Source organism: Carassius auratus, chromosome 18 (assembly GCF_003368295.1).
Source record: "Carassius auratus strain Wakin chromosome 18, ASM336829v1, whole genome shotgun sequence".
In the NCBI taxonomy this organism is placed as follows: Eukaryota; Metazoa; Chordata; class Actinopteri; order Cypriniformes; family Cyprinidae; genus Carassius; species Carassius auratus.
In genome coordinates, this window is record NC_039260.1 from 7,740,151 (window position 1) to 7,762,991 (window position 22,841).

A 22,841-nucleotide genomic window follows, 5' to 3' on the forward strand; every position below is an offset into this window, starting at 1 on the left:
AAAATGTACTCACCTACAAGCCATTCAAGATGTAGATAAGTAATAATATTATGGATAATATCATGGTATGAAAGGAGGTCTCGTATTTTAGTCGGGAGCAAAGGTTTGAAGATAAAAGATCTTGATCCATTGGTGATGTAATGCTATATTCCTCCAAATCTGTTAAAGAATCACCTTCAGGCCATTCAAGATGTAAATGAGTACATTCTCAGCACATTTAAATTTTTGGGTGAATTATATTTTCAGTAAGTTGACAGCATTTGGGGCAAAATGTTCAACATTTGGGTCGAACATTTGGCTTACAGTAAGGCTTTTACAATGGCAGTAAATGGAGCCAACTTATAAATCTTAAACTAGTCAGTATTTCAGTATAACAGTATGAGTGTTAACTTGTTTTTAGCATGAAGACAAAATGCTTAATACAATTTTCTGGTTATTTTTTTTAAATGACAATGTAAAAATCATAATTTAAACAGCTTCACGACTCAAACAATACACAAGCTCACTGCCACATTAACCATCTGATGGTTTTCACTATGAACGGACAAAACTTTAAAAGCAAATTTTAAGTATCCTGGCTTTGATGTTACATCTATGCTGCCATTATTTTTCACCCTTTAATAATTTATATAGATTTAATAGTTTATTATACTGTTGTTTCACAAGTATATAAATATATAAAGTTGATAATTACATTTTTACTGTGGCAATTTATTAAGAGTGACATGCTGAATGGCTACAATTATGAGACTGTTAAAATATATGGTCAGTTATCTGGAGCGTGTAAAACAAACTGCAATTGCAGGCGAAAACAAATCTGCCTGTTGTGTAGTGGAGTGCCAGTTTCCAGCGTTCAGCATGTTTATTTATTTATGGGCTTCAAGAAAGAAGGTCTTGGCACAGGCTGGACACTGGGCTACTGCGGTTATCCTCAACGCTCTACGACTGGGCGAGGAGGAGGGAGGTAGGCCAGCACATTAATGATGCATGGGGACCAGTACGTTCAGTTTAAAGTTCTCCATGCTCTGTGCAGACCTGCTGAAATATGTATGAGCTACACCGCATGTGCAGGCTGCAGCACGTCAAGTTACTTTCCACCTTGGCGACTCACGGCGCGCTTGCAGCAAAGCAACCGAAGGCTCTTCTGAAAAAGGATGCTTGAGTTGTAAGTTGACTATTATTAATAAACCGGTTTTGCATGCCTGTGTTTATCATGTATAGTTATTTAGTGTTTTATAGCTTGTTTGTCTCAGAAAGTAGATTTACAAGGCAAGGAACAATACAGAGCAATGCTCACTGTTTATTATGATATATGTTCTTTCCATATAGATGTTTCTTTAAAGTTTGCAACTTTTTGAAAAAGCTGCAAGAATTCAGATTTGTCAACACATCATTAAAACAGAAAGTTTGGTTTATTTCTAACCGATTTAAAGGAAAAACAAGGATTTTCAGCGTAGTTTGTTATCTCGGCTTGTTAGTTATAATGAGTTGTTTGTTCATAGACTGGCCTCTAGACAAAGTTGTTTGGTCTGCTGGATTTCCAAGAAAATCAACATGAACCCAAATGTGACCCTGTTTAATTTTTTTTTTTTTTTGCATTGGTCTTGCCTTATTTTGAACAATTCACTGGTGCACGATTTTCCAGATAAATTCAAAATGAAAGAAATCTTCCCCTGAAAAGACGACTGGATAATGTTAATCAACAGCCAAGTAGCTATTTAGGCACTGTCAAGTGTTGACTACGTAACTGTAGTCAGATGTAGTCTCACCTATGAATGAACTTCAAAGTATTGTGCTGTGTTGCTATTTCTATCACACAGGTCTAACAGCGACCTCCAACATGTCAGGATACGCTATCACTTCGTGGCGCGTAATGCCAATGAGCTCTCTGTACAGCCGGGTGAAGTGCTGGAGGTACGGATGACCCTCAGTGAGGAGGTGGAGGAGGATGGGGAACAGGGCAGAACAGGTCTGAGGTACACTGTGTGGGAGGCAGAAGAAGAGAAAACATGACTACAGCTCTCATGCAGTGCTCGAGATCTAGAAGACTCTGTAGGCCGATGTTTGAACATAAAAAAAAGTTTGTGGGAAATCTGAGGGAAACTATTAAACACAACTTATCTAGATGATAAAAATACATACATCTAGTTCTGTCTACTTTATGGTGCCTTATTGACACACTGTTTGCAAATGCACGTTATCATAGTATGCACTTAAAGAAGTAGTTCACCCCAAAATGAAAATTTTACTCATCTTCAGCCACTCCAAAATATAGATGAGTTATTTCTTCACTGGAACAGATTTATGTTTTATTAAAATATTGACATGGCTCCAGTCCATCGATTAAAGTCTCATTAAGAGAAAAAAATGCATGTTTGTAAGAGACAGATTCATCAAGATGTTTCTCATTTCAATTCTTTTTTTTCCAGCTATAATGCGTCCTATACATAATATTGCTAATGTTGTTGCTAATCAGAAGAGAAATATGTACTGCCAAGCACTGTTTATACAGTCTAACAGGTGTGGACATTTTCACTGGAGGTAATGTTATTATGGATTATGGACCATTATAAGATTATAAGTACAATAAATATTTTGGCCAGAATTGAGAGTTAAAATGCCCCATTGATGCATTTGTTTCTTACAAATGTGCAGCTTTTCACTTCAAAAGACATTAATTATTTTGATAGGCTCATGTGTATCTTGGATGGTCTGAGGGTGAGTACATTTTAAGCAAATTAATATTTTTGGGTGAACTATTTTACTTTTATATTTTTTAAGTGAACATTTCCTAAAAAAAAAAAAAAATTCCCTTAGTGTGAAAAACATTTTTAGCCACTATAAAGAACCTTATTGTAGAATGGAAAGGTTCCATGGATGCTGTTCTTCATGGAACCATAAATGCCATTAAAAAGCCTTTTATGTTTAAGAGTGTAAGCCCTTGCAAATGCACAATACCCATAACAATTTAGAAAGCTGAAGTCAAGCATGTAGGAAGGCATCCTTTCAACCTGTCACTTTCAGATGCCTGCCATTTCTCTCAAAACAGCCTCCAACCCCGAGGCACTCTATTTACATGAGAACTACTGAAGTGATCAAGAGGGATTAACCCGATTGGCTAATCCATCTGGAAACATGGATAATCATGTTTCTAGACATGCCCGGCCTGAGCCTGGTATCACTGGGATTTCATTCTAGGATCCCAATAGCAGGATGCATCACTGGGAAATAGTATGACACAACCACTGCACCAAAACCTTTTAGTTAAAATAAGACAACAAGTTGAATGAACAAGGAAAAGTACCAAGAATAGATTCGACCCAGAAAAATACTGATCCATGCAGACTCATGCAGTTTACAGTACTAATAGTAGACATAAATCTTGTGTGCTTCTAAGGTCTTGGAAAACAATAAACAGTGGCGGCTGCTGAGGAACCGCAGCGGTCAGTCGGGCTACGTGCCGTGTAATGTGCTGGAAGAGGTCAAACCAGGAGAGCAGCAGTACAACCGTGCTGCTCTCTTCAACAGTCAGGTTAGCATGCAGTCCAAAAAACCTCACAGTAACTGTTTATCACACAGTCTGGTTTATTATTTGCATTCTACAAGGCACATTTCATGACTATGGTACACTTTCGTGTCTTATTACATTTTGTGTAAGTATTATTCCTAGAAAATTACATAGAAAAAAAAAGTTACATTGAGAGTCACTGAGAATGGTATGAGATCTATCTATTTGTCCATCTGTCCATCTGTCTTACTGTCTCTGCATGAACATGCATGAAGCTGTTGACACTTCTGTATTCTATTGCTATTTTCTTAACTTGTTATGAAATAAAAAGTCTCTCACCTCAGAAAAGAAAACTATCCTGTTCTGCCAGATGTTATACCGTGCTAGTAGCGTGCATTCTTCTGTAGCAAGCGCAAATGCAGTGTTGCGCTGTGTTTCACTTCACTAAAACGCAGAAGCTACGAGCTTGCAATGCATGAAATAAAAGTACAGTACCGATAAATCACATAACTGGTGTTAGCTGGGAAGGATTTTTTTTTTTTTTTACAAAATATATATATTTATTTATTTATATATAAGTGGGTCATGCCTTAATGACCATGGGAAATGTGGGTCCCAAGCCCAAACCAGTTGACAACCACTGGCTTACAGGGTAGAAAAATTGCACACCTCATGGGAAGTGAATAGAAATAGGTTAATGTTATATGTGACCCTGACCAGTCTAAAGTGTACATTTTTTTTTAAATTGAGGTTTATACATAATCAGAAAGTTAAATAAATATGCTTTCCACTGATGTATGGTTTGTTAGGATATGACAATATTTGGTTGAAAATCTGGAATCTGAGGGTGTAGAAAAATCTAAATATTAAGAAAATCACTTTTAAAGTTGTCCATATGAAGTCCTTAGCAATGCATATTACTAATAAAAAAATATGTTTTTATATATTTACGGTATGAAATGTACAAAATATATTCATGGACCATGATCTTTACTTAATATACTAATGATTTTTTGTACAATGTACTTTTGGTTATTGCTACAAATACACCCTAGCGACTTAAAACTGGTTTTGTGGTCCATGGTCACATATATCAGACCATTTTCTGAAGGTTAAGCACTTTCTTTAACTAACCACTTGTGGAAAAGGAGAAAATACTTCATTTAAAAAAATCTATATATATATTTTCAGACTCTTTTTTTTTTTTGTACCCTATTCATGGAAAGTGCACACATATGTTCTCCCAATCTAAATGGCAGGTGTTGACTCTTTCTTTCTCTGCCTCTCTGTTTTACCCTGGCTTTTGTTCTATCTCTACAGGCTGTGAATCCGTACAAAGTTACCTCCGCTGGCCCTGTAAATCACGCTGAGGTTGTGGAGATGAATAAATCCTCCAGGGATAAAGATAGTACGTACCTCTTATCTGCTCGCTGTATTTGCTGTGATATGGAGAGTGTGGCAAGTCTGCTGAAAAAATGCAGAGAAGTGAGAAATGAATTTAGTGTGAGAGTGCTCTTATGTACATAGATTGCAGATTCCCACCAGAACTCATTGCTCCTGTCTTGGGCAATCTTATTCACTGTGTCTCTGTCCCAGTGCTTGTTTCTCTATCTCTCGCTTCTTCTGTCTATTTCTCTAGACCGCAACCAACAGAAGGAGGTAAATGATGAACTGCTGAAGAGGATAACTGACAATAAGGCCCAGCCCCCAGCGCGAAACTTTCGGGTGGACCGCTCAACTACATCCATGCCCCTTACATCTGATTCCCAGCCCTTTGAGGTCCATGCTTGGCTCAATGCAAAGGGCTTCTCTAGACCGTGAGTGACACGTGAGCTGTGTCATCTGGCACTTTCACTGATATATATTGGTGGTGTAACCTAGTGGTTAAACATATTGGCTATTAGCTGAGGTTACAAGTTCAAACCCCACAGGCAATGAACCATGTACCCTTGAGGAATACACTTACCCCCCGGTTGCTCCAGGGGGACTATGATAAAGATGTACTGTAAACATACATAATAATATGCACATTATAAAAATGTTGTAAGAGTCACATTATCTTACCACTGGCTATATCCTAAACTACAGCTGGCAAATAACTAAATGAATACGGTGCTTATCTCTAATGAGCCCAATTTACGCATACAATCAAAAATAAATTCTTGACAAAAGTTGAATCCAAGGTAACTGAATGCATCTCGACCAATAATCACTGTACTTAATAATACTACTATGATTTGTCAATTTGAATATTCGCAAAAAAAAAAAATCATTTTAATAAATTAATTTCACTCAATATGCTATCATTGTTTGTGAAGGAACAACGATCCTACAAAGTGAAGATATCTATAGATTTACAGGGGTCATGAACTGAGAAATCAAAAATCCCCATAGATCTTATGACATAAGAGCTCATTGTGCTATAAAATTATTCTGTATGTTTCAGAACTCAAAACTTTATTCTTAGTCTAAAAACAGCATATATTGAAGCCTGTTCTACATCACTGCCTGTTTGGCCCTGCCCACCAGACAGGTCTACACAGAAACCAAACCGCTAAACTTTATTTGATGAACTTAATGAAGTTACAGGCTGCGTCAGTAAGAACTTGGTGCTTTGTTCACTTCATTTCACAACAGACTGGTTTATAATAAGACTGGTAGACCACAGACAAGTGTGAGTAACTGTTTTACAGTAATTAAGTGATCACTACTGCTTTGTCTGTTATTACAGATATTTTGATATGTATTGAGTTATTAATGTTAGCAGCATCTATCTGTCAAACATACACAACTCTTAGCCAATCAAAGCAGTGGGCGTTTACTTCCAAACCTACAATCCGCCACATCTACAAAGCATGCTGGGAACTCAAATCCTCAACATTTCGGCAGTATGAACTTCTGAATAGTTTGATTAGAAGGGACAAAATTTGGGGTAACCTAGAGGTCTGACATGGGTTGCTGTTATTGCTGTGTTTTTATTGTATTGTTTTTAAACCTGAAAGGGTTTAAAAACAGGAAAAGTTGCTTTTTTTTTTACAACTTAATTTACTTTAATTATTCACACCATTATTTCAGCTCATTTAGTGCCTGGAATCTGTATCAAAAAAGCTGCACACCTGTTTAGTGAATTTCCACAGCATATTTTCATATCATACGAAGCAGTACTGTATATCTCAGACGATTAAAAAAAATTATTCTTCATGAAATGACTCCTTTAAAAAAAGAAGAAGAATATGATGTAATATTCTCTCCACGTTCCAGGGTGGTGGAATGTCTTGGTATTCTGAACGGGGCTCAACTATTTTCCCTCAGTAAGGATGAGCTGAAAGCCGTGTGCGGAGATGAGGGTTCCCGTGTGTTCAGTCAGATCACTGTGCAGAAAGCTCAAACAGAGGTATGTCACAGAGCTATATTACTGAATTTGTGCAGATTAACCATTCAAATACAGTCCAAAAGTGGGTTTTAAAGTATTTCTTTTTTCCAGAGGGGTCGTGGGGATACAGAACTGCAGGAGATCATGAGGCGACGACAACAGGAGGTGGAGGGCTCAACCTGGGAATGATTACAGTTAATCAGGCCATCACTCATTGCATTATTTCATCACATTTTCTTCAATGCTACAATCAACACCCACCCAGAGGAATTCAGAACAGATGGACTAAACAACTCCAGTCATTAGTGAAGCCCAGTCCAGCCTATTTCCTTTATGACCCATACAATGTAGTGCTTAACGCTCCTGCTTAAACTGATGAACATGAATGCATTGGGAGTGAAGTCTTTAACCTCCATTTATAGAGAGGAAAATGATTTTGATAGAAGGCATTGACTCGTGATTGGTGTTCTTAAAGGAACAGTTCATCTAAAAAAAGAGAACTTTCTGGCATTATTTATTCAATATCATATAGTTTCCAAACCCATTTGCAGTTATTTTTACATAGAACCTACTTTTTTTCCCATAAAAGGCCAAATGTAGCAATGCATGTCAAGTGTAAGTCATTATTTACTAGCTTTCAAATTAACCATGGAGTTGTTCAGTAAATAATGACATTGATTAATTTTCATTTTGGAGTAACCTATTCCTTTAATCTGACATTCAAAACAAGTCCCATCTGTTTCTGCATAAATAATAAATGGTGAATAATAATAAAAATATATATATTAAGTAATGCAATGAAGTTTTGTAATCTATTATCATATACTTAATTTGGCTAAATGACTACTTTAATGATAATTTGAAACAATGTGTTGTTATTTATTTTTACGATTTTATTCAGTACACTCATGCTTCACACTTCATTAAAGCAAATCAGATCATGTTTATTCATGTTTATGGATGATTAGTGCAGTCTATCATTTTTTTCTTTCTCTCTCATACTTCATAATAAGAGAAATGAGAGCACATAGATGTATTGTGAAACATTACTTGTCTGTATTTTTTGAATTGTGGTTCTGAAAAGGGTTTGTCATTAAATAACAAAAATAAACGATGCACGCACATTGGTGTATTATTAGTATGTGTGCAAGTTATAGGTCTGTACTTCTGTAATTGATAAAAAAAATAATAATGTTGACATGAATTGTGTATTGATTCCCTAAGTGCCAGATGATATTGTACTATTGCTTTTCACTTTTCACAATTTTTGGTGCTCTTCTTACCCAGTGTTGTCTTTAAAGCGTCCTTTCAGCCCTGTGGAAACCATAAGGCTGAATCTCTAACCCCCTCACTGACTGACAGCTTTGCCACTTGCCCTCACAGGGGGCACATAACACTGGCTTTCAGTTTGTCATGTTGCTTTATTTCTGGAAAAGATTGTGAACGCATCAGCGAGTACTGTGCTGTGTTCAGGATGAGTGAGAATGACCTCCATCTTTCCCTTTGTATGCACTGTCATAACGCCTCCCAGCCTTAAGAGAGGGTGGATGTGGCTGCGTGTTGTCACTATGATTCATGGCATGAATCAATGCCTAATGATGGGATTTACAGAGAGGAACATCAAAGAAAAGATACTGGAGATTTGCAGTGCAGTGGAACTATTGTTATTCGCATCCATTTTTGTGAGGATTTTCTATAGGCCTCTCTGTCTTCCATATATCATGGATTTTGGTCAGGTACATTCAAATATAAAAATTATGTCAGACTGAGGAGATATAAAAAGTATAATAACCATAGTCTCAAACTGACATACGATGTACAGTACAGAGCACTGGAGGTTGAAGGTTAGAGAATGGATTCCAATGTGACAAATATACCAGTAATAGCAATAATAAATAAATAACAAAAACATGAACTATAAACAAATACTAATACATTTTTTTTTAAATAAAGAAAATGCCCTCCTTTGCCTTCCTAACTAGAACATTATAGTCTAACAAGAAGAACAGAAACCTTTCTTTATTAAACAATTTATTAGTACTTGTTAAATTTGTAGCTTGTTCGCAAAGGTTTAATGGACACATTTCTTGTTTTTCATATATAGCTTGTTATAAAGACTACTTAATCCTAGTTTATACTCTAAAGGCTGGAACACACTGGCCACTTTTGCCAGATTATTGTCAGAGCCAGTTTGCAGTTACTCTCCAAATTGACAGATGTCACAGAAAATCACATAATGTCTGATTTGCACCGTGTTATTTATTTATATATATATATTTTTTGCTTTAAACTGGGATTTCATCCAGTCAGATGATATCAAACATGTTTGTTATTTTGAGATGATTTTAGAACATATTGTTTTCATTTGTCACATGGCACCTAGCAATGAAATACATGTTTCTGCAGTCATTTGTTGTGTTCGGAATGACTTTAAAAGTCTGTGATCCTCAGTCATTCAGTGTATGCCCAGTTTTTCTGTATTTATTTACAAAGTTGGCAAGTGTATGATGCCTAATGTTTTCAAATCTGCTCAGATTTTTAAAACTCATGTATTGTATTCCAGACTTAACCGTGATATGAATCTTTCTGCATAAAAAAAAAAAAAAATGTAATTTTTATTTTTTTAAATACATTCAAAACTTGGGGTAAATTTACCTTACATATGATTAATATCAACATATAACAATATCAAGATTAAAAATAAGTAAATACATCATTAATGGAACCTTCAGGGAACTGGAATCATATGTTACAATTCCTACATACAACCCAGAATTAGCTGTGAAATTAGAAATTAGACACAAAATAGCCACTGACAAAGACTTCACACATGACTTGCTGAAGTGCATATCTGACGACTTGAAGTCACTTACAAACCAGTAGAGAAGATGATAACAAGCCTGAAGATGAGAAAACCAGAATCGAATCATGCATAATTCATGAAATTTATGAATTCTAAGAAAAATAAGTCTAACACAGCCCTGATCTGTTCATTTACAGCCAATTATAACTAACTATCATGAAAGAAGCTGTCACGATTACTTTGGTATTTCACTCTGGTGGAGAGAACTGCCATAACTTCAGACAGATCGGGTATGTTAGTTGGTAGTGTTTGTGTGCGAGTGGGATGGAGAAAAGTTTTCCTGGACAGACAGATAATGCACAATATCAGTCACACCCTGCACTGTCAGCGCTGCAGGAGCCTGACGACTCCAAACTTCTCATTTCACTCTCTGCACCACCCAGTGGGCAGTCACTTAAAATAGAAGACAGTAACATGCATGGAGGCCCCTTTGAGGTTGCAATCAAAGGGTGTCTGATGGAGCCTTATGCCTGCAGATAAAAGCCGTCTAAAATTGGTTCTGCTTTGCAGAACATATGTCTGCGTAATCAATAAGCAATGGAAGTGCATATCTAATGTATAGTTATCTGAACATCCTCTGGAATTTTGCAGGATGCTAAGGTAGTGTAATTTAGCTGCAGTGCATCATCCAGAACATACATCTTAATCTAAACTGAGATGTTATAAGCGATCTGCCACTTTAAGATGCCTGAAGTGACACGGATGATTAGGCGTAAAGGGAACAACATGACAATGCGCATATAGCATCTCTCTAAGCTCTTGCCAAGATTCCTAATTCCCTGTGTTTGTTCACCAGGATTAGTGGGTGCTCGGCGCTCTGTACCGACTCATCGAGTGCTCCCACTAATTCTTATCCAACCATGACAAAAGGCGGACAAATTTCTCGAATGACTCTACTGTTAGTCTTGCATGATTTAGATTCACTCCGTGCCGCCTGGTTACTCAAAGGTGAGGGGAACCACGTTATTAGCCAGTTATTCCGCAAATGACATTTTCCCCTGCCTTACAGACATTTGAGATTTACACTCTAATTGCGACTAACTAGACAAGTGCCCTTTCTTTTGGCTTGACCTCACTGGCATTAATAGTTCAGATTAAATCAAATGTCATTCCACACTTAGGTAATTGAATTATATCTCTGTGTTCCCACTGACATCTGTAGTGATTCATTTTCTTTCCCCCTTTTGTAAATCACCCGAGACTTCAATTTAGATTTGTGTCTCCCTGTTTTCATTGAGCAGAGGGAGAGGGAGAGGGAGAGGGATCGGGATCGATCCGGTCGCCCCCCTCAGCATCTGAGAGGGTCTTACCGCTTGCACGGCACAATCGATTTACAGTGTGGAAAGCTGTTTCTTTTTTAATCAGTCGAGAAACAAACCATGAACGGTCACCGGGCGTAGAGTTCATGTGCGTGTGTGATGCTGACAGTGAGGACTGAACAATATGTGAGAGGGTTGATGGCCATTTAGCTCAAGGCTAATGTATAAGGATAGCCATTTAATCCTTTAGAACAGAGACAGATCAAGTTAATGCACCCTGTCACATCCTCTCTGCCTCAAGACAACTCTGCTCAATGCAAAAAAAGGCCCTCAGCAAACTCCATTCAGAGGATATCAAAAGAATGCTGGCCCTCTATTGCACCGGTGGCCAGTTCATGCATGTTTAACATTTTAGTACACACACACACATACACACACACACACACAAACATTTGTTTCTGTGAATTGTGGGTACTTTCCATAGAATTCTATTACTTTTATACTGACCAAACAATAATTTTTTTAATAATTTTTTTCTAAACCTACCCCTTACAGAAAACCTGTTTGAACTGTTACACTTTCAGATAAACATCACTACTATTTTTATAATTTTTTCCCTCATGTGGATAAAAATTTCAGGTTTTACTACCCATGTGGGGAAATTTGGTCCTCAATATGTAGTATAAACAAGTACACACACACACACACACACACACACATATATTTACATATGCATCTATAGAGAGAGAGAAAGCTAGTCAAAATGTGTGACTTACTGTCTGCATTACTTCCGTCTAGCATAGTTGTGAATATGCCATTGCTATAGTGCATATTAGTGCATATACTTAATGCAATATCCTAAGAGGTCTCTAAGCCATGGAACAAAATCTAAAAATTAAACCATTTAAATTATAGATTTAAAGCATAAATTCTAAATAGACTCTTGTGTCCTTTCTACAAAGAAAACACGGCTGACCCAAGCCACTGCTTGTGATAACAGCTCTAGGATGTGTCACTGCCGCAAGTCCCTCAGATCCGTACAAAGGTTTGAGTAAGGGCTGCATTGAGTGGCTGTTGTAATTCTCAGAAAGACAGGCCTGCAATCTCCAGTTTCCCAGACACAAATCCTACTTATCTGCCGAGGGGAATCCTCCCCTCCAGTCCCTCTCTGCGGTCCAATCCCACGAGTTCCACCAGCTAAGCGCAACCATCCAAGGGGACAAAAAGCATACAGTTATATCACACAGTTGCCAAATCTGACCAGTGAAAATACATGTTTTAGGAATTATCTTTGGATTTCAGTCTTCAGTAAGTTACTGTATGAAGAAGATGACGATGCATACATAACGGTGGTGACTTCATAGCTTCCAGCTTGTTCCACGAGAGCTTCTTAAAAACCTTACATGGGCAGAATTTGTAATTTATGGTGTCAGTCGCTACCGGGTTTCAGAATGCATACATGCCATATCTTTGGTACAAAAGATCTAAGCCACATTAAAAAAGACAAAGCTTGGTCTGCCCAAACTCCTTCCCCATCCCAGAGGACTAACGGAGGGTGCCAGGAGATGAGAATCTGGATTTTGTTCAGCACTTGCAGATGGTGTCCCATAATGAGTTTCTGGCCAAACAGGACATGGTAGATTTAAACAGCTCAGAAAAGCGTTCCCTAAGCAGGACAGCCTGCCAGATTGCAAAGATGTTGAGTGGGAGCTCTTAGCCATTGCATGGTGGCACACCAGGAATTTGCATTTTGTCACAAAAACATAATATAATTGTGTAAATATCAGATACCGCTGACAGCAACATCCATCTTATACTCATGTTATATATATATATATATATATATGGGTATAAGATATATATATATTTTTTATGGTAGATGATTTAATTCCTCCTCTTATAGCTTTCTCACACTGAATACCGTTCAGTGATATTTCCGTAAATGTGAGGTAATAATTTGCCAGAACATGCCGTGATGACGTCCATTGAAAGCTCATTCATTTTATTTGCTATGACAACGTGAAACTGCATTGTTGTCTCTCTGAATCATTCCATAATCGAATTAATTGAAATGCACATCACTCAACAACTTGACATACGCCAATTATTGATTCTACACGTCTGTTCTGCATGAAGGACTGTCTTCAAATGAACAAGATCTCAAAACATATATCATCCTCCAGTCCGTTTGAATTTATTGCACCTTACTAAATCCAAATCAGGTTTCTCAATTTGTTCTCGGGGACTGATGGATTATTAAAAATGAACAGGCATAAATTATAAAAACGGTTCATGGATTTTCATGGGATAGGCTTTGATGACAAATGTTCTAGTGTGTGATGATTATGACGAACTGGCAAAATATCATAATTTACACCACCTCCTCAAATCTCACCTCTAATCATTTAAGTGATGATATGTCATCTTAAAGCACTGAGGTGGCTGACGCACATGACAGCCCTTGTTCATTAGGTCTGATAAAATGTCCCACACCGGGTGAAAATTAAGCTCATTTCAAGGATAATACAGGTCCATGATTGCCTCGCCATATCAGTGTTTTCATTTTCCACATCTCGCTCTGAAATACAACACGGAGTTGGTGTAACGGCGAGAGTCTTTTTTTCGCAAGTATTATTTTCATATGATTTCATGTTGATGTCAAAAGAAATATGAGGTTTATTAGTTTCCTGGTGCTTTGTGTGCTTCATTATTTTGCCGTGACAGCTTAGTCTGGAGGAGGGAGGGGGGTGTTTTTCATTAAATGCTTGTATCGTCTCAGATGCTAATGGCAAACGTGGGGAGAGCAGGAAATTAAAACCTACATCAATATGTGAGAGGCCTTCCACAGCAACACATTTTCAGCCAGACTCTCAATTCATTATATGCTACAGCGCAAAACATAGACTGCCGTATGTTTTTCATATTCTGTTTTTATCGATAAGCGACAAAATCCACCATCCGCAAGCCTAGTGTCTTGGTGTCCGTCACTGAGGATATTTCAGCAAGAAGTCTGATGGTATTCGGTGGTAATGTAAAGGTTTCACAAACTATTCGCAATCCAAACATTCATCAACTCACCTCTTTTTTTTTTCCTTTTTCATTACAGCTGATAGGAGAAGGAACACAAAACACATTTGGGCTCTCTGCACTCCATAAAGAATATAATCAATTCTTTATTATTGCATTCGGGAGGCTTGAGGGCTGTCAAGCTGGGGAAAATGATATTGCTGGAAACTAAGAGAAGATAAATTCACGCGTGGAGCTTTGCTAATAGCGAATGGGATCAGGCACTGTCCGGTTTGTCTGAGTCACGTTACTGATGATAAATGACAGGCCGACGATGACCCGCGGTGCGCCCGAGATGACAACGTGACAATGTTCAACCGCGGCATGATAGCAAGAACAGATATCAAACCGTCTCCTCTGTCAGGATCCCCTGGGATCTCAGAAAGCGCACATTAACCAGCCCTACAGACAGGTGGTAAATCCTCTTGACGTGTTTATACTTATTTTATAGCCACAACAACCACATTAAAGGATGGCAGCTGGAGAGCCAGTATTTCAGCAGGTCTGCCTATATTTGTGTGATGACGGTCTCCATAGTGACCTGAGAGGTAGCATCTATAAGAGGAAGTTGCCAGAGACAATGAAGCAACAAACATCAAAGGAAACTAGCATTTGCACATCATGTAGGAAATAATCAAGCAGTGTCTGGAGACATGTTCACACTGCTATCAATAATTCATCGAACTCGGCTTTATAATAACTGACAGCTCCTCTGTTCTCCGGCATGCTTTCTGGTAATATCCCCCTTTTTCATCTGCAAAGCTGAGCGATGGCTCAGCACAAAAGAATCAATATAGCAGAAAACAAGGAATACTGACAATTTTATAGCTGCGCTAAACTAATCTCGGACTGGGAGTCATTCCATTAAACTCCAGTATGACTCCTCCAGGCCCAACTTCTGTCATCAAACACTAAACATTAATTGGTTTATCAAAGGTTAATTGCTCAATAGATATAGGCAGTTGGAGTTTAATTGTGCCATTAAATGTTCATGCTAGAGCCCCGGGTTTGGGTAATGGATTTTGTCATTTGAATGAAAAAATTATTTGGTGGCAGCTGGACTGATAACAGTGTTGAGCATTGACAGGTCCATGCCCTCTCACACAGTGTCTGTCACACAGGGACAATACACAGAAGCGCATGAGTACACATGCTCGCTGCAAACAGTTATCGTATTTAGCTATGCTTTGTAAATCTAAATGACTCATTCTTCACTGTGGCAGACTTGTCTTTCAGTGCTGGATTTTATGAATGCATTTGCGTCTGCCATTAGGGTGTAACACATCAAAAACGGGATGAGGAAATTGCATAAGCCATGCTTGGGCAAAATTCAGAATTGAGCTAGTGCCATTTTCGATTCATGAGTGTGAATTTGAATTACAGTGGCCATGCTGACAGGAAGTTGAATTGGAATGACATCAAAGGGATTTACTGAACTGCAATTCAAAGAAATTTAATACAAGTAAGGCATTTGTTTTTCTAGGTAACTTTGTAAATGTTGAATTTCTGTCTCGACCAATATTCAGATAAAAATTTTACATTTGAATTGAAATTCTGCATCCTTTTCCTCCCTTAATTTAAATTAAAGAATTTAGTAGAAATTTAAAAGTCATTCACAATTCAGTCATGAGTATTGCACTGTCCTTGTGCGGCACTGAAATGGGGGGGGGGGGGACTAAAAAATAAGAAACAAGAAAGATAATGTGAGTTTCACCATTTAGAAGTATTACCCTGTATTCACTGTAAAGGTGGGCGTACACTGTGCAATATTTGCTGTCGTACGAGTTTGCATGTGATTTTTTTCAATCGTTTGGAAATCGCGTATGCTCGTATGGTCGCGGCTCATATAATGTGCGAGGAATTACGAGCCGAGCAGAGTGCCTTACAAGCACTTCCCGACCTCCTGATAATTTAAAAAAATGTCTTAAAAGTTTGTGAGCTATCGGTTTGAATTTGTGGTGTGTGTGCGGTTGAGCGAGCCGATTTGTTGATCTATCTGAAGTTGACCAATCATGAACTAGGAAAACCACAGAAGAAGAAAGACGAAGAAGGGAGCGCCACGGCGAATGTGGACTATTGACCAGGAGGATAAACTCGCTGAACTCTGACAGGAACAGCGAGCGCTGTATGAGGTTTCTAGCAGCGCATACCATGCTTTTTAATTCTCTCTCTCTCTCTCTCTCTCTCTCTCTCACACACACACACACACACACGCATATGTAGTTTACGGGGACTGTCCATAGACGTAACAGTTTTCTATACTGTACAAACTGTATATTCTATCCATCATGGATAAATGCATGTTTTAAATTTCTATTAAACACCGTATAGTATTTTTTAAAGCCATTTGGTTTACGAGGGCACAGGAATTGTCCGCATAAACCATGTTTAGATTGTAATACCCATGTCATTATAGATATTTGTGTCCCCATAAACCATATACAAGAACACACACACACACAAACACACACACTAGGGTGACCAGATGTCCCGGTTTCCTGTTGCTGAAAAGGACCTGTATGTGTAGGAAACGGCTCTTATCAATATTTTATATGCAGTTATGAGAGAGGGAGAGCAGTTATATTAGGCGCATTCGACTCGAAGCAGCGCTTCACAGAATGATCACTTGCATGACATTAAAGTACTGCGAGAGCGATTCGAATGCATTGGATCTCTTAACGCTCTCACGGTACTTTGATGTCATACAGTGATCCTTCTGTGCAGCACTGCTTCAAGTCGAACGCGCCTATCAACTTCGCGCGATTGCTTCGGAAATTGGCAGGTCATAAAATCATGTTGTATATTACCTCGTCCTTACGATTTTCAGATAAACTCACTCGTGATGTGTGTGTGGACATACGATGTTTCGACCATCCGAATTTGCACCGTGTAGCCCACCTTCAGAGATATTCAGAATGTCTTGTGCAACGTATATGCATTTTTTGTGTGTTTAGCCTAACAGTATATACAATTCCAAACCTTTTTTGTCTCAGTATGTACCTTCTCCGGGAAACAGAAATCCTCATGGATCATTGTTGTACCAACAATATCTCTCATTTTTACCCCCCAGTTTCTTTAACGATCACTGGGTCATTCTCAGCACAATTATTTCAAATAATTGACCTTAAATTGTTGCTCCCCAACAACCATTCTTCCCTTACATGCTTAATTAATCAGGACATCCAAAGTAATTAATCTCAGAGGAGAACTGATTATGTGGCATAAAGCGATGGGTTTGTATTACACCGCTTTGTGGGCATCAATAATAACCAAATGTTAAATGAGTGGATATGCAAAAAAAAAAAAAAAAAAGGAAAGAAACAATGCTTTCATGATTCCTAATGGCTTTGGCTGGAGTCCCGGACAAATAAAGCTTCCTAGATAAATGAATAACTGCATGATGTTTTTATTACATGCAAGTTAAAAATTGTGGTCATTCCCTCAGGCAAAACTAAAATCTATAGAAATGATTCCTGACATGCAGTACTTTATATATTCATCATAATGCTTATATCTTGATGTAATATACAAAAGTTTTGTGATAAAAATCATATTATACTTCTTTCATAAAAAAAAATAATAAAATAGAGTTAAACTAATATTCCTGTTTTCAAGTTGTGGCCATAAAACCTGATGTACTAAAATTGGCTCATATCGAAATATGTGCTCACTTTAGAGAAACGGATAATATTTCAGAAATGTACCCGTGCATTTTCCATTTTCAGACATTTCAAAATGCACAACACAACAAAATGCAATAGTAATTCACTAAAACGTGAAAAACCAATACAGAAAGGTTCTTCATATTAACATTCAGGCTGTATTTGACAGACTTCTGTTATTTTGTCTAGTTAAAGCCTACATATAACAAAAAATTGCTAGTAATTTTAAAGATTAATTAAATATTATTTAAAAATAGGTCAAGAGGTATTTTAAAAAGTGCCTAAATTCGATCTGAACAAGTCTTATATAGGCTTTTCTACTCCCTTTAGCTACAACACAAGACTTTTCAATGCCTTTTTTTTAAGTTACAGAGCTCAAAAGGTACTGTGTAACAGGAAAGACAAACTATACGAAATGAATGTAGAAAGCCATAAGTGTTTTCTGCGATGCCTGTTTGTGAATGCAGTAGTAAAAGTGGTTGCAAGTCCACCCTGCCATTTGGTGTTCAAGTCAAACATGCCATCCAAATAAAAACAAACACTGAAAACAAAGGCCCTGCGTTTGCAGGAATTAGCATCCTGTGCGATGTGCCAGCTGTGTTTGCCTTCGCCACAGAGGTGTAGCGAAATGCTTGACAGTGTGTCACTTCTAACCGCTGCCATTCTGCCGACGTTGCAACGTTCTACTCTTGACCCTCGCGGTCAAAAAAGAAGTACACGCACTTTCCATCTCCGCAGAGCTCACTGTCTGTCAATTTACCTATTCAAAAGTTTCCTCTCCCTGTGAGAGACCGTTCCTCCATCTCTCCATTCGGCCTCGCCTATAAGTGTCACTTTGGTTTAGATTCCACCACAGCTCCAGAACCGTACAAAAAGAGCTCCCATGGAGGGTTCGGCGGGGTGGAGCAGACCTGCTGTTTCATTAGCACTCCAGGGAAGTGCTGGTTCAAAAAGAGGCCTTGCGTCACACTGTTGATCCCTTTAGCTACATCAAAGAACAGTTGTGATGGTTGCATGGGGAGAATGAATGCCACATTGGGCACTCTTAGTGTGGAGACAAGTTGTCGGCTTGTGTGAGCATTTAGCATGCTAATTGGAGTTATGGCCATCTGTACAGTACAATATCTGAAGTCCAAGAGATTTTTTGCTTTAAGTGCCAGTTTTTATTATTCAGAAGTACTGGGAGGGAGGTTGAAGAAATGATGAATCTTTGGCAAGGGGAAGGGGTATGAACTGCAGCATCTGTTGGGAAATAAACCAATGTTTGTCAAGGACTTCAGGAAAACAACATCAGTGAAATATAACCCGGCAATGGTATAGATAAGAAATAGAGGGGAATAGACAGGTTGGCAAATGAAAGAAGCAACCTTAGCAAGACCAAAATTGCAGACTGTATGAAATGTAGCCGAACACAGCACGGCACAGTCTGAAAGAGAAATGTGAGATCCACACACACATACACTCTTTCCCACTACTGCTGCATTTGAAATTCATTTCCAACTCCCTCTCTTCACAAAGTCTCACATTTATTTTTAGCTCTTTGCCTGGGAAGCATAAAAACGTTGAATGAAAATTCATTTCAACCCCCAATAGTGGTGAAAATCTATTTCTCTGAATATGTTTACCCCTGTACAACACTGATATAGTTACGTTTATCATTTACCTCCACTTGCCCCAGCCAGTGTTGAGGAAAAATATCCTATCCCAATAATCCAAACAGTCTAATACTTCAGCTTGATAGCTGAGATTCTGTAAAAAGGAATGCTTGTCTTCATGTCCAGGGTAATTTAACATAGATCACTATGGGCAGCTTGCACATTTAACATGGTGCTTGCTGTTATACACTTGATTGCATTCTGCTGACTGAGCTGCGAGCGGTTCCTTACCCTATCGCCTCTGCTGCAGCCTCCTTAAAAGACACTGTGACCATGAAGGTCAAAAATACATAGAGAAAACTTTTAGTTAACATTTTTCATTCATCTCAAAGGCAGCTGCTCACTGACGCATGATCATCAGAAATACACAACCAAGAACATCATGACTCACTTTACCCTGTGGTGATCTACTTGCACCTGCTTTATGAACACAAAAAATAACTGTGGACATTTGGAAAAGGCTTAATGGTCTTAAAAGAATTGTCACATCTTTCACATCTTAGATCTTTGTGGTCAGATATGAGTCCCATAGGAAATTGAGCAACTGTTGAGGTACAATGCAGCCACAATGAAGCAGTCTTTGATCATGTTTAAACATATACCCTAGTAAAAAAGTAATATATTTAAAATACATTTATTTCATAACAAATATATTTAAAATCTATTAATATTTTATATATCACTTGATACTTACTGATATAAAAATTATATTTAATCTTTCTTTGGAGATGTGCATCATGCACATTTCTTAATATTAAGCCTAAAATGTGTTTTAATATCACTATTGATGAGTATGATCTTTGAATAATGTTCTTTAAGTGCAGGATATTTAAAGTGTACCTAAAGAATACTTGCAATAGTTCCCCTTTAAAACAATCAAATATTCTTCAGTATATCTTTAGTTGGACTTCAGCACTACTTCCAGACAATCAAGCTGCATTATACAAAATTATTCCAAAAGTCATTCCAATTTAGCAAACTTTAAGGGGGGGGGGGTGAAATGCTATTTCATGCATACTGAGTTTTTTACACTGTTAAAGAGTTGGATTCCCATGCTAAACATGGACAAAGTTTCAAAAATTAATTTGTACGTTTGAAGGAGTATTTCTGTTCCAAAAATACTTTTTCCAGTTTGTCACAAGTTTCGGAAAGTTTTTTTCGAGTATGGCTCTGTGTGACGTTAGATGGAGCGGATTTTCCTTATATGGGTCCTAAGGACACTTCTGCCGGAAGAGCGCGCGCTCCCGTATAGCAGCGAACTGAGAGGCTGAGCACAGACTCATTGATCAGAGCGAAAGCGTCGCGAAATGTCACAGAAGTGTGTTTTTGGTTGCCAGGGCAAGACAACCCTGCACAGATTACCCCAAAAAAAAACAGCATTAAGGGACCAGTGGATGGAGTTTATTTTAACAGAGCATCAACGGAGTTGTGCAAGTGTTTTTGTTTGTTCCCTGCATTTCGAAGATGCTTGTTTTACAAACAAGGCCCAGTTTGACGCTGGATTTGCACATCGTTTATTTCTTAAGTATAATGCAGTCCCAACGAAAAAGGGTTACGATCGTGTGTTGGAACCGCATGCGGTGAGTAAAACTGCTTCAAATATCTCTGTGTTGTTAACTTAGCTATCGGCGCGTAAGCACATCAAGTAAACAACATGCGATGTTGTCATCAAACTGCACTTTCCAACATGTACAGCTTAAAAAAAAAAAAAAAAAAAAAGACGACATAAAGTGGAACTTAGTCATTTTCCAAAACCGCTAAGCAAATATATACAGTTTTAGTACATACCACAAAGAGACGTCGTTTGCTGATGCTGCTCTTGTTAAATTTCAGCCTCTGGATCTGTGTCACAGCTTCCAGACGCTCTCAACGCAAAAGCTTACTCACGCTCGTGGTTCTTTAGCTCCGCCCACACGTCACGCCTCCAGCCTGTCGTGTTTTTCCGGGAAAAATCGGTACAGACTATCTTTCTCTTATGAATATAATAAAACTAAAGACTTTTTGGAGTTATGAAGGATGCAGTACTACTCTATAGGTACTCAAGATTAACAGGATATTGAGTGAAAACGAGCATTTCACCCCCCCTTTAAGTATACCAGTTTAGTATACTAAATTAGGATTGGAAGGTATTTTTTAGTACACTTAGCATGAAACAAATGTATTTCAAGTATAATTTAGTATATTTATTCTTTCACTAGGGTATCCAAATTAAATATATAAACATATAAAAATGTCTGAAAATACTCTTATAAGCAACTAGGAAATGCACAGCTTTATTAAATATATATACAACATTTTGTATACTCATTTTACAGATAGATTATTTTTGAATGGCCATCAACAGGCAAGTCATGACGGCATAGTTACAGAATCTTCCAGCAGAGGCACTAATCAGCCTGACCCCTGTCTGTGAATGACCAGCCTTTGGGATTTTACTCTATTCTCACACTCTCTCCTCATCAATGTCACGCTTTTAGTAACCTAGGTGAGAACATACATGTTATCTATGCATAGCATTGCCTAAGGCAGTGTTTCAAAAATGGGTCACAGGCCTACCTAGTCCATGTGCAGCCATTTGATACATGAGCTGGTTTGCAATTTGAGTGGAGAGGACACAGGATAAGCCAATGACGAAAGGCAGAAAACCCCTTTAAACTCATCCTTTTTGGCTGCTACTCTTAAAAGAGGTGATTTGCACATCTCTCAACACTCGATTTTAGGAAAGGCGCTTAGGATGTTTTTCTAATATGGTTGCACAGAAGATGGTGCTAATATGGTGAATCTTAAATGTATAAGCCAGATACCAAACAGTCATTAAATACCATCACTCACATAAACCATTCCTTCAGAACAAAAGCAGTATGTGCTTATAGGCTGGCATATGAACAATCGGATAATGTTAAGCCATAATAACAGTGTAAAAATAGTGGGAGACATAAATGGGAGCTGCTTTTTTGCTAGGAACACACATAATAATGCATAGCTTGGATCAGCGGAGTTCGTCTCCGCCGCCGAACTCTTTATTATAAGATGTGGGCTCCCTGGGAGCTGCTGTACGTTATCAGCGCTCATCAAAGGCACTGTCAAGAAAATGTAAAACTGGGACTTTCAGAGGCTGTCTCAGACGCTGTGCACATTTAAATGAGACAGCCTTATTAATTCTTCAAAAGCTAGGCTGCTTCCTTTTTCTCCCTCCGACTAATTTTGGCACATTTAGGAACGATAAAAGCGCCGTCACCCTCAAAAACACATGCGGATGCTCTTGGTCGTACTTGGAGGTCCAGCCTAGTGAACGCTGACTATTTGTGTATGTACACTTGGAACATCTTGAACAGTATGTCATGGCTGCCTTTTCGTCACATCAGTGTATATTAAAAGAGATACATTTATTTAATATTCTAATATTTGTATACACAATTCTTTGGAGAGATTTCTAAAGGATCATTTGACACTGA

The 22,841-nt window shown here is 38.1% G+C and overlaps 2 protein-coding genes across 3 annotated transcripts in view; one reads left to right on the forward strand and one right to left on the reverse strand.

Moving 5' to 3' along the window:
• The window catches only part of LOC113118293 (alpha-1,3-mannosyl-glycoprotein 4-beta-N-acetylglucosaminyltransferase C-like), a 100,211-nt gene that overhangs the window by 21,913 nt on the left and 55,457 nt on the right, over positions 1-22,841 (reverse strand). Inside the window, exons 1-2 of one of the 2 annotated variants that reach the window (XM_026287355.1) lie at positions 4,925-5,159; positions 1,770-1,981 (exon numbers count right to left, since the gene is read on the reverse strand). The exons of the other annotated variant lie outside the window; for it this stretch is intronic. The gene's annotated coding sequence lies outside the window, so the exon portion shown is untranslated. Of the gene's footprint in view, positions 1-1,769; positions 1,982-4,924; positions 5,160-22,841 lie in introns of those variants that run through there. 2 annotated transcript variants of the gene reach the window in all.
• eps8b (epidermal growth factor receptor pathway substrate 8b) lies at positions 4,799-7,121 on the forward strand. Its single transcript, XM_026287356.1, has 4 exons — positions 4,799-4,916; positions 5,148-5,325; positions 6,770-6,902; positions 6,993-7,121. The coding sequence occupies exons 1-4, from the start codon at positions 4,889-4,891 to the stop codon at positions 7,068-7,070; spliced, it is 417 nt and encodes a 138-aa protein (XP_026143141.1). The 5' UTR covers positions 4,799-4,888; the 3' UTR covers positions 7,071-7,121.